Source organism: Oncorhynchus kisutch, unplaced genomic scaffold (assembly GCF_002021735.2).
Source record: "Oncorhynchus kisutch isolate 150728-3 unplaced genomic scaffold, Okis_V2 Okis07a-Okis12b_hom, whole genome shotgun sequence".
NCBI classification, from domain to species: Eukaryota; Metazoa; Chordata; class Actinopteri; order Salmoniformes; family Salmonidae; genus Oncorhynchus; species Oncorhynchus kisutch.
The window spans coordinates 11,829,103-11,841,952 of record NW_022261984.1 but is presented as its reverse complement, the minus strand read 5'-3'; the positions used below and the strand labels follow the sequence as shown (position 1 = coordinate 11,841,952).

The window sequence follows — 12,850 nt, the reverse complement described above, 5'->3', positions numbered from 1 at the left end:
GGTGACTGAGTAGAAGTTGTTGCCGTGGTAACGAGCCACCTCTTGGAAAAAATAATAATTACAAAATGGCTTCCAGAAGAGATCAGCAGCAACTGTGTGTAACTGTAGCAACCGTTCCCTTCGGGTGTTCCAACCAGAGACACGCCCCTTTTCACACCTCCGTCCATCTGTCCATCAACCCATCCCTTTAATCACCAATTTGCTCTACAAATGAAGTTGTATTGAATTGAATTCCTTCATTCATCCATTTCCTATCTTTTCCCCCCAGAGTCCATTTTGAAAAATGGCTGCCACTGTCTCTTCCACCACTAGTTGGTCACACGTTGAGCCTTTAGGACAGGAAGGGGAGGAGAGGGGGAGACAAGGTCCAAGACAAACTATTGTACACATTAAAACATTCCAGGGCAAAAATAAAGTTGTACTGAATTGAATCCTTCTATCCATCTATTCCTCTTTATATTTTTCACCCTGTCACAACATCTCTCTCCTTTCTCGTCCTGTCACACGTCGATACGTGCCGAGAGGAAGGGAGAGAAGAAGAAGTCGAACGCGAACTTGACGGAGTTGAGTGTGGTCCGTCTCCAGTCTCTCTCGATCTTCACCTGCAGAGAGGAAAGTACAGACACATGGTCCTCTGTAAGGCAGTTGGTAGGAGCTTGCAAAAGCTAGGATATTGGGTTCGATTCCCGGGGCCTCCCATGTGTAAAATGTATGCGAGCACAACTAAGTGTCTCCGGATAGAATTATCTGCTAAATGGGACTATATGTTACCTGTCCGGCAGCGGTCAGAAGGGAGGAGTCACAGTCCAGACAGTAGATGGCCTTCAGCTCGAAGGACGGGACCTGGCCCCCAGACGACCCTCCAACGTAGTGCTGAACTCCACCAGGCTGCCGGGCTGCAGGCGCAGCAACACCTAGACAACACCAACAGCTTCATCATTTAGGATCATCATAATAGCAGCAACACCTAGACAACACCAACAGCGTCATCATTTAGGATCATCATAATAGCAGCAACACCTAGACAACACCAACAGCTTCATCATTTAGGATCATCATAATAGCAGCAACACCTAGACAACACCAACAGCTTCATCATTTAGGATAATCATAATAGCAGCAACACCTAGACAACACCAACAGCTTCATCATTTAGGATAATCATAATAGCAGCAACACCTAGACACCACCAACAGCTTCATCATTTAGGATAATCATAATAGCAGCAACACCTAGACAACACCAACAGCTTCATCATTTAGGATAATCATAATAGCAGCAACACCTAGACACCACCAACAGCTTCATCATTTAGGATAATCATAATAGCAGCAACACCTAGACACCACCAACAGCTTCATCATTTAGGATAATCATAATAGCAGCAACACCTAGACAACACCAACAGCTTCATCATTTAGGATAATCATAATAGCAGCAACACCTAGACAACACCAACAGCTTCATCATTAGGATAATCATAATAGCAGCAACACCTAGACAACACCAACAGCTTCATCATTTAGGATAATCATAATAGCAGCAACACCTAGACAACACCAACAGCTTCATCATTTAGGATCATCATAATAGCAGCAGCACCTAGACACCACCAACAGCTTCATCATTTAGGATAATCATAATAGCAGCAACACCTAGACAACACCAACAGCTTCATCATTTAGGATAATAATTTTGGCCTTTTATTAAATGCATGCATACATTTTACATTCGGGAGACCCCAGTTTTTTAATAGGTTATTAATCATTTTAAAGTAAAGTTATTTAATGAGAACAGAGGGATAACAACAGAGTCGTGCATTTAGACTGTAAAGACAGTGAGGTTTGTGCACTATGAAAAGGCCAAACTCTGTCAATACATGGCTTTGGACAACACCAACAGCAAAAGGGTAATAATGATCCTCGTTAGAACAGGGTAATAATGATCCTCGTTAGAACAGGGTAATAATGATCCTCGTTAGAACAGGGTAATAATGATCCTCGTTAGAACAGGGTAATAATGATCCTCGTTAGAACAGGGTAATAATGATCATCGTTAGAACAGGGTAATAATGATCCTCGTTAGAACAGGGTAATAATGATCATCGTTAGAACAGGGTAATAATGATCCTCGTTAGAACAGGGTAATAATGATCCTCGTTAGAACAGGGTAATAATGATCCTCGTTAGAACAGGGTAATAATGATCCTCGTTAGAACAGGGTAATAATGATCCTCGTTAGAACAGGGTAATAATGATCCTCGTTAGAACAGGGTAATAATGATCCTCGTTAGAACAGGGTAATAATGATCCTCGTTAGAACAGGGTAATAATGATCCTCGTTAGAACAGGGTAATAATGATCATCGTTCGAACAGGGTAATAATGATCCTCGTTAGAACAGGGTAATAATGATCCTCGTTAGAACAGGGTAATAATGATCCTTGTTAGAACAGGGTAATAATGATCCTCGTTAGAACAGGGTAATAATGATCATCATTAGAACAGGGTAATAATGATCCTCGTTAGAACAGGGTAATAATGATCCTCGTTAGAACAGGGTAATAATGATCATCGTTAGAACAGGGTAATAATGATCCTTGTTAGAACAGGGTTCTGTGTTCCTAAAGAAACAGGGTTTACCTGTCTGAACTCATGACTGGCCACCAGTTTGATGTCTCTGGCCCGGTCCTCTGGAACCCCGTCTTCCTCGGGCATCCCCACGCCCACCTCAAATCAAATCAAACTTTGATTATAGTACATAAAATATATTTTTTTAAATCACACTTTACATTAAAACAATAAAATGAAAAAAAAGTACAAGTGGATAAATAAATTACTAAAGTTACTAACTATTACTGAATAAAGGCCCCGGTCCCGTGGGGCCCAGAGGGTAGAACAGAGTATATCTACAACTAAATTACTAAAGTTACTAACTATTACTGAATAAAGGCCCCGGTCCCATGGGGCCTAGCGGGTAGAACAGAGTATATCTACAACTATTACTGATTAAAGGCCCTGGTCCCGTGGGGCCCAGCAGGTATAACAGAGTATATCTACAACTATTACTGGTCCCTTGGGGCCCAGAGGGTAGAACAGAGTATTTCTACAACTATTACTGGTCCCGTGGGGCCCAGCAGGTATAACAGAGTATTTCTATAACTATTACTGGTCCCTTGGGGCCCAGAGGGTAGAACAGAGTATTTCTATAACTATTACTGGTCCCTTGGGGCCCAGAGGGTAGAACAGAGTATTTCTATAACTATTACTGGTCCCGTGGGGCCCAGCAGGTATAACAGAGTATATCTACAACTATTACTGATTAAAGGTCCCTGTCCCATGGGGCCCAGCAGGTAGAACATGGCGCTTGCAACACCAGGAAGTGAGTTCGATTCCCGCTGGGGACCAGTATGAAAAGGACGGGGAAAAAAATACACTCAATACTGTAAGTCGCTCCGGAGAAGAGCGTCTGTTAAATGACTAAAAATGTAAATGTAAAAGCCAGGCTAAAAATGTAAACGTTTCCTGTATCTCTTACCTCCAACACATAGCTGTCGTATCGCTTCACGTGACACGTGTGTTTGGCCAAAGCCTTAATCACACACAGCTCCTCCTCTTCCTGCTGCCGGAGGAGGACGGCCGTCGGCACGGCAACGCCAAGCACTGTGGCGTTGGCGTAGTCGGCGGCGGTGAGGTTAGCATTAGCGACGGTTGCCGTGGCGTCGGGGGTGTTGGAGTTGGCCGTTGAGGATGTGGAGGTGTTGGTAGAGTTGTTCCGCAGCGGGTCACATTTAGGATAGGTCTCTCCGTAAAGACAGCGTAACCAATCTCCCATGAACACCGGCAGCAGGTTGATGACGGACTGGGCTCCGTTCTCAGTTTCCGCTACACGCACCTGCCTGAACCTCCCGGTCCACGTCACCTGGAAATTATTTAAAAAATGTTTTAAAAAAAAGGTTTTGTTGAAAATGGCACAATATTCTCTTTACATACAGTATAGCTGGTGTCAGAATGTTTAAGTGATGTTCCTGGTGTCAGAGTGTACCTGGTGTCAGAGTGTACCTGGTGTCAGAGTGTACCTGGTGTCAGAGTGTTTAAGTGTTGTACCTGGTGTCCGTCCAGGTGTGTACAGAAGATCTGTGTCTGAGCCACACCTTTCACCTTCCAGGCAGGAGGACCACACAGCTGCCCGTACTGTCTCCAGGTCAACGTAGAGTTATACCCCTAAACATCAACGTTGCATTTCATTCAATACAACTAAAGATTAAATAAAATTAAAGCCCTAATACGTTTTTAAATCAGTGGAGTGCATCTCTACACACTTTCCAGTACAAAGCCAAGTACAGCCCCAGTTACCATCCCATCCAGTACAAAGCCAAGTACAGCCCCAGTTACCATCCCACCCAGTACAAAGCCAAGTACAGCCCCAGTTACCATCCCACCCAGTACAAAGCCAAGTACAGCCCCAGTTACCATGCCATCCAGTACAAAGCCAAGTACAGCCCCAGTTACCATCCCACCCAGTACAAAGCCAAGTACAGCCCCAGTTACCATCCCACCCAGTACAAAGCCAAGTACAGCCCCAGTTACCATCCCACCCAGTACAAAGCCAAGTACAGCCCCAGTTACCATCCCACCCAGTACAAAGCCAAGTACAGCCCCAGTTACTATCCCACCCAGTACAAAGCCAAGTACAGCCCCAGTTACCATGCCATCCAGTACAAAGCCAAGTACAGCCCCAGTTACCATCCCACCCAGTACAAAGCCAAGTACAGCCCCAGTTACCATCCCACCCAGTACAAAGCCAAGTACAGCCCCAGTTACCATCCCACCAGTACAAAGCCAAGTACAGCCCCAGTTACCATCCCACCCAGTACAAAGCCAAGTACAGCCCCAGTTACCATCCCATCCAGTACAAAGCCAAGTACAGCCCCAGTTACCATCCCACCCAGTACAAAGCCAAGTACAGCCCCAGTTACCATCCCACCCAGTACAAAGCCAAGTACAGCCCCAGTTACCATCCCACCCAGTACAAAGCCAAGTACAGCCCCATCCATCCCACCCAGTACAAAGCCAAGTACAGCCCCAGTTACCATCCCACCCAGTACAAAGCCAAGTACAGCCCCAGTTACCATGCCATCCAGTACAAAGCCAAGTACAGCCCCAGTTACCATGCCATCCAGTACAAAGCCAAGTACAGCCCCAGTTACCATCCCACCCAGTACAAAGCCAAGTACAGCCCCAGTTACCATGCCATCCAGTACAAAGCCAAGTACAGCCCCAGTTACCATCCCACCCAGTACAAAGCCAAGTACAGCCCCAGTTACCATCCCACCCAGTACAAAGCCAAGTACAGCCCCAGTTACCATGCCATCCAGTACAAAGCCAAGTACAGCCCCAGTTACCATCCCACCCAGTACAAAGCCAAGTACAGCCCCAGTTACCATCCCACCCAGTACAAAGCCAAGTACAGCCCCAGTTACCATCCCACCCAGTACAAAGCCAAGTACAGCCCCATCCATCCAAAGTCCCTTCCTTTCCTCTTTACCTGCAGTCCCTCAGAGTGGTACACGTACATCCAGAAGAACAGCATCACCATGGTGACGCAGCACAGGATGAGCTTGACGGCGCCGCGTTGCGACATGGAGTGGAACACATCCATGAGAGACAGGCCGAAGCGCGTCCACAGCCTCAGTGTCACCGGCACCGCACACACGGCCAGAGTCACAATCATCTGACAGAACAAAAATGTATTGACCCAACGCAATGTGGACATTGTTATAGTGACATAGTGGTATTATAGTGGTATTATAGGGGCATTATAGTGGTATTATAGTGGTATCATAGTGACATAGTGGTATTATAGTGGTATTATAGTGACATAGTGGTATTATAGTGGTATCATAGTGGCATTATAGTGGTGTTATAGTGACAGTGGTTTATAGTGGTGTGGTATTATAGTTGCATTATATAGGTATAATAGTGGTATCATAGTGGTAGTATAGTGGCATTATAGGGGCATTATAGTGGTATTATAGTGGTATTATAGTGGTATTATAGTGGTATTATAGTGGTATCATAGTGGTATTATAGTGGTATTATAGTGACAGTGGCATTATCGTGGTATTATAGTGGTATTAGTGGTATTATATTGGCATTATAGTGGTATTATAGTGGTATTAGTGGTATTATAGTGGCATTATAGTGTCATTATAGTGGTATTATAGTGGTATCATAGTGGTATTATAGTGGTATTATAGTGGCATTGTAGTGGTATCATAGTGGTATTATAGTGGTATTATAGTGGAATTATCGTGGCATTATAGTGGTATTATAGTGGTATTATAGTGTCATTATAGTGGTATTATAGTGGTATTACAGTGTGTTGATTTGTGTATTTTGTTAACTGACCTCACTAAATGAAACAAATGCGAATGGACAATAAAGTTATGGTATTGGGACAGAAACAACAGAAACAATCCCCATCGTGTTTTTAAAACTGTATGTACTGCGTGTATGTCTCTTTAAAACTGCCGACCAATCATCACCTTGGTGAGCTCCAGCTCCAGGAACCATTTGACCAGCTGGATGAGGACCATGGCGGCCAGCCCCACGGCCAGCACGGGCAAGGCAAACAGGAACAGGAAGTAGCCAACGCAGGTCCGGATGAGTCCCACGGGGGAAGAGTTTTGGAGCAGCACCACAGAGAACTCACACCACAGGAAGCAGACCAAGTAGGGGACCAGGAAACAGTAGGTCCCACGGAAACCACGCTGCCTAGCCATACTGGGGGAGGAGAGGGAGGAGGGAGAGGGGGAGGGAGGGAGGAGAAGAGAGGGAGGGGGGGGGGGGGGAGGGGGGGAGGAGGAGAGGAGAGGAGAGGGAGGAGGGAGGGAGGGAGGGAGGGAGGGAGGGAGGGAGGGAGGGAGGGAGGGAGGGAGGGAGGGAGGAGAGGGGAGGGGAGGAGGAGAGGAGAGGGAGGAGAGAGGGGGGAGTAGGGGTGGTGAGGAGAGGGGTGAAGGGGGGAGTAGGGGTGGTGAGGAGAGGAGGAGAGAGGGGGAAGGGGGGAGTAGGGGTGGTGAGGAGAGGGGTGAAGGGGGGGGTAGGGGTGGTGAGGAAAGGAGAGGAGAGGAGGAAGAGGGAGGGGTAGTGAGGAGAGGAGAGGAGGAAGAGGGATGGGTGGTGAGGAGAGGAGGGGAGGGGGGTGGGGAGGAGAGAAGAGGGGGGGGATGAGAAACCAACATGTTAAGATGAAGCGGCAAACAGCATATTTATGCCTGGATGACTTAGGCTTTTCAGCGACAACATTCTAACTGAAAATGACTTCGCTACTCTTCCTATATGGAGTAGAAAGCTTACATGGCATGTGAACGTTCACAAACCTTGCCCTTGTCGAACACACATCAGATGTGATTCCATTTATCTATTTTCCACTTAGCAGACATCCAGAGAGACTTCCAGGAGCAAGTAGGGATGCCTTGCTCAAGGACACATCAACAGATTTTTCAACTTGTCGTCAGCTCAGGGATTCGATCCAGATACCTTTTGGTTGATGGACCAAGAGTCCAGCCGCTAGGATAACTAACGCCATATTCCATTGTGCTTGGCTGAAGAACAGGAATCCAAGATGGCGTAGCAGTAAGTCGTCCTGTCGTGTCCCTGTATATTTTGTTTATATTTTGTTTATTTTTCGTTTTTGACATATTTTTCGTTTTTTACATAGCTATCCCTTTAAAAACATTTTGCTAAACCTAAGCTTCCAAATACGCTGGATCTTCACAACTAGCTATCTAGCTAAACCGCAACCCTGGATGATTACCCCTGGCTAGCGTTTCCACCCACTTAGCTTGAAGCTAGCCCGGCCTGCGCTACCACCGTAGCATACTCCTGAGCTACAATACCCGGGCCCACGACCGGTCTATCGATGTCACCGCATGAAGAGGAATAAACAGACTCACCCCATCGCGACGTCCCCCAAAGGCTAACTCTCTAGCCCTCGCTATCTCCCTGCTTGCTAATTCGGCCTGCTAACTGCTAGCTTGTCCAGCTCCGGTCCGCTAACTGCTACCTTGTCTAGCCCGGGCCTACAAACTGTTAGCTTGTTAGCACAGGCCTGCTAACCGCCTGAATCGCCGCGTCCCAAACGCCCACCGGACCCATATCTACTTTCTATCTCTTTTGACTTTTAATTTGTTTATACCTTCCGGAAACCTGCCTCACCCAATGTGATACGGAATCGCTATTATTTTTTATTTATTTTTAGAACACACTCAAGAACCTCCAGAAGCTAACCAGCTAACTAGCTACAAGCTATTTAGTCATTGTTCGTTTTTTTAACCTGGATAACACTCGCCAGTCCAGCTTCCCTTCCCCATCCACCGCTGCCCCCTGGACACTGATCTCTTGGCTACATAGCTGATGCACGCTGGACTGTCCATAAATCACGGTACTCCATTCTGCTTGTTTGTTTTATCTGTTGGCCCCGTTGCCTAGTCTACGCCATTTTACCTGCTGTTGTTGTGCTAGCTGATTAGCTGTTGTCTCACCTACTGTTTTAGCTAGCTTTCCCAATTCAACACCTGTGATTACTGTATGCCTCGCTGTATGTCTCTCTCAAATGTCAATATGCCTTGTATACTGTTGTTCAGGTTAGTTATCATTGTTTTAGTTCACAATGGAGCCCCTAGTTCCACTCTTCATACCCCTGATAACTCCTTTGTCCCACCTCCCACACATGCGGTGACCTCACCCATTACTACCAGCATGTCCAGAGATACAACCTCTCTCATCATCACCCAGTGCCTGGGCTTACCTCCGCTGTACCCGCACCCCACCATACCCCTGTCTGCGCATTATGCCCTGAATATATTCTACCATGCCCAGAAACCTGCTCCTCTTATTCTCTGTCCCCAACGCTCTAGGCGACCAGTTTTGATAGCCTTTAGCCGCACCCTCATACTACTCCTTCTCTGTTCCGCGGGTGATGTGGAGGTAAACCCAGGCCCTGCATGTCCCCAGGCACCCTCATTTGTTGACTTCTGTGTTCGAAAAAGCCTTGGTTTCATGCATGTCAACATCAGAAGCCTCCTCCCTAAGTTTGTCTTACTCACTGCTTTAGCACACTCTGCTAACCCTGATGTCCTTGCTGTGTCTGAATCCTGGCTCAGGAAGGCCACCAAAAATTCAGAGATTTCCATACCCAACTATAACATCTTCCGTCAAGATAGAACTGCCAAAGGGGGAGGAGTTGCAGTTTACTGCAGAGATGGCCTGCAAAGTAATGTCATACTTTCCAGGTCCATACCCAAACAGTTCGAACTACTAATTTTGAAAATTACTCTCTCCAGAAATAAGTCTCTCACGGTTGCCGCCTGCTACCGACCCCCCTCAGCTCCCAGCTGTGCCCTGGACACCATTTGTGAATTGATCGCCCCCCATCTAGCTTCAGAGTTTGTTCTGTTAGGTGACCTAAACTGGGATATGCTTAACACCCCGCCAGTCCTACAATCTAAGCTAGATGCCCTCAATCTCACACAAATCATCAAGGAACCCACCAGGTACAACCCTAACTCTGTAAACAAGGGCACCCTCATAGACGTCATCCTGACCAACTGGCCCTCCAAATACACCTCCGCTGTCTTCAACCAGGATCTCAGCGATCACTGCCTCATTGCCTGTATCCGCTACGGAGCCGCAGTCAAACGACCACCCCTCATCACTGTCAAACGCTCCCTAAAACACTTCTGTGAGCAGGCCTTTCTAATCGACCTGGCCCGGGTATCCTGGAAGGACATTGACCTCATCCCGTCAGTTGAGGATGCCTGGTCATTCTTTAAAAGTAACTTCCTCACCATTTTAGATAAGCATGCTCCGTTCAAAAAATGCAGAACTAAGAACAGATACAGCCCTTGGTTCACCCCAGACCTGACTGCCCTCGACCAGCACAAAAACATCCTGTGGCGGACTGCAATAGCATCGAATAGTCCCCGTGATATGCAACTGTTCAGGGAAGTCCGGAACCAATACACGCAGTCAGTCAGGAAAGCTAAGGCCAGCTTCTTCAGGCAGAAGTTTGCATCCTGTAGCTCCAACTCCAAAAAGTTCTGGGACACTGTGAAGTCCATGGAGAACAAGAGCACCTCCTCCCAGCTGCCCACTGCACTGAGGCTAGGTAACACGGTCACCACTGATAAATCCATGATTATCGAAAACTTCAATAAGCATTTCTCAACGGCTGGCCATGCCTTCCGCCTGGCTACTTCAACCTCGGCCAACAGCTCCGCCCCCCCCCGCAGCTCCTCGCCCAAGCCTCTCCAGGTTCTCCTTTACCCAAATCCAGATAGCAGATGTTCTGAAAGAGCTGCAAAACCTGGACCCGTACAAATCAGCTGGGCTTGACAATCTGGACCCTCTATTTCTGAAACTATCTGCCACCATTGTCGCAACCCCTATTACCAGCCTGTTCAACCTCTCTTTCATCTCGTCTGAGATCCCCAAGGATTGGAAAGCTGCCGCAGTCATCCCCCTCTTCAAAGGGGGAGACACCCTGGACCCAAACTGTTACAGACCTATATCCATCCTGCCCTGCCTATCTAAGGTCTTCGAAAGCCAAGTCAACAAACAGGTCACTGACCATCTCGAATCCCACCGTACCTTCTCCGCTGTGCAATCTGGTTTCCGAGCCGGTCACGGGTGCACCTCAGCCACACTCAAGGTACTAAACAACATCATAACCGCCATCGATAAAAGACAGTACTGTGCAGCCGTCTTCATCGACCTTGCCAAGGCTTTCGACTCTGTCAATCACCATATTCTTATCGGCAGACTCAGTAGCCTCGGTTTTTCGGATGACTGTCTTGCCTGGTTCACCAATTACTTTGCAGACAGAGTTCAGTGTGTCAAATCGGAGGGCATGCTGTCCGGTCCTCTGGCAGTCTCTATGGGGGTGCCACAGGGTTCAATTCTCGGGCCGACTCTTTTCTCTGTGTATATCAATGATGTTGCTCTTGCTGCGGGCGATTCCCTGATCCACCTCTACGCAGACTACACCATTCTATATACTTTCGGCCCGTCTTTGGACACTGTGCTATCTAACCTCCAAACAAGCTTCAATGCCATACAACACTCCTTCCGTGGCCTCCAACTGCTCTTAAACGCTAGTAAAACCAAATGCATGCTTTTCAACCGGTCGCTGCCTGCACCTGCATGCCCGACTAGCATCACCACCCTGGATGGTTCCGACCTAGAATATGTGGACGTCTATAAGTACCTAGGTGTCTGGCTAGACTGCAAACTCTCCTTCCAGACTCATATCAAACATCTCCATTCGAAAATCAAATCAAGAGTCGGCTTTCTATTCCGCAACAAAGCCTCCTTCACTCACGCCGCCAAGCTTACCCTAGTAAAACTGACTATCCTACCGATCCTCGACTTCGGCGATGTCATCTACAAAATGGCTTCCAACACTCTACTCAGCAAACTGGATGCAGTCTATCACAGTGCCATCCGTTTTGTCACTAAAGCACCTTATACTACCCACCACTGCGACTTGTATGCTCTAGTCGGCTGGCCCTCGCTACATATTCGTCGCCAGACCCACTGGCTCCAGGTCATCTACAAGTCTATGCTAGGTAAAGCTCCGCCTTATCTCAGCTCACTGGTCACGATGGCAACACCCATCCGTAGCACGCGCTCCAGCAGGTGTATCTCACTGATCATCCCTAAAGCCAACACCTCATTTGGCCGCCTTTCGTTCCAGTACTCTGCTGCCTGTGACTGGAACGAATTGCAAAAATCGCTGAAGTTGGAGACTTTTATCTCCCTCACCAACTTCAAACATCAGCTATCTGAGCAGCTAACCGATCGCTGCAGCTGTACATAGTCTATTGGTAAATAGCCCACCCTTTTCACCTACCTCATCCCCGTACTGTTTTTATTTATTTACTTTTCTGCTCTTCTGCACACCAATATCTCTACCTGTACATGACCATCTGATCTTTTATCACTCCAGCGTTAATCTGCAAAATTGTAATTATTTGCCTACCTCCTCATGCCTTTTGCACACATTGTATATAGACCCCCCCCTTCGTTTTCTACTGTGTTATTGACTTGTTAATTGTTTACTCCATGTGTAACTCTCTGTTGTATGCTCACACTGCTATGCTTTATCTTGGCCAGGTCGCAGTTGCAAATGAGAACTTGTTCTCAACTAGCCTACCTGGTTAAATAAAGGTGTTCTCAACTAGCCTACCTGGTTAAATAAAGGTGTTCTCAACTAGCCTACCTGGTTAAATAAAGGTGAAAAAAAAAAAAAAAAAAAAAGGAAGTAGAGGTAGAGGTACTGACCTGAAGAACAGGCAGTAGAGGTAGAGGTACTGACCTGAAGAACAGGCAGTAGAGGTAGAGGTACTGACCTGAAGAACAGGCAGTAGAGGTAGAGGTACTGACCTGAAGAACAGGCAGTAGAGGTAGAGGTACTGACCTGAAGAACAGGCAGTAGAGGTAGAGGTACTGACCTGAAGAACAGGAAGTAGAGGTAGAGGTACTGACCTGAAGAACAGGAAGTAGAGGTAGAGGAACTGACCTGTAGAACAGGAAGTAGAGGTAGAGGTACTGACCTGTAGAACAGGAAGTAGAGGTAGAGGTACTGACCTGTAGAACAGGAAGTAGAGGTAGAGGTACTGACCTGAAGAACAGGAAGTAGAGGTAGAGGTACTGACCTGAAGAACAGGAAGTAGAGTTAGAGAAACTGACCTGAAGAACAGGAAGTAGAGTTAGAGATACTGACCTGAAGAACAGGAAGTAGAGGTAGAGGTCTAGCAGGCAGGGCAGACTAATCTTCATCACCACTGA

General features: G+C 47.0%; 1 protein-coding gene across 1 annotated transcript in view; it reads right to left on the bottom strand.

Annotated features, from left to right (window-relative positions):
* Positions 1 to 254: 254 nt before the first annotated feature.
* Positions 255 to 12,850, bottom strand: part of LOC116360129 (wolframin-like) — a 39,171-nt gene continuing 26,575 nt past the window's right edge. The window contains 9 exon segments of the mRNA XM_031814802.1: positions 255 to 602; positions 772 to 842; positions 845 to 914; positions 2,642 to 2,728; positions 3,537 to 3,920; positions 4,106 to 4,222; positions 5,547 to 5,732; positions 6,547 to 6,784; positions 12,786 to 12,850. The exon segment at positions 12,786 to 12,850 is cut by the window's right edge and continues 99 nt beyond it. Of these exon segments, the coding sequence (XP_031670662.1) occupies positions 501 to 602; positions 772 to 842; positions 845 to 914; positions 2,642 to 2,728; positions 3,537 to 3,920; positions 4,106 to 4,222; positions 5,547 to 5,732; positions 6,547 to 6,784; positions 12,786 to 12,850 (1,320 nt within the window). The 3' untranslated portion in view covers positions 255 to 500.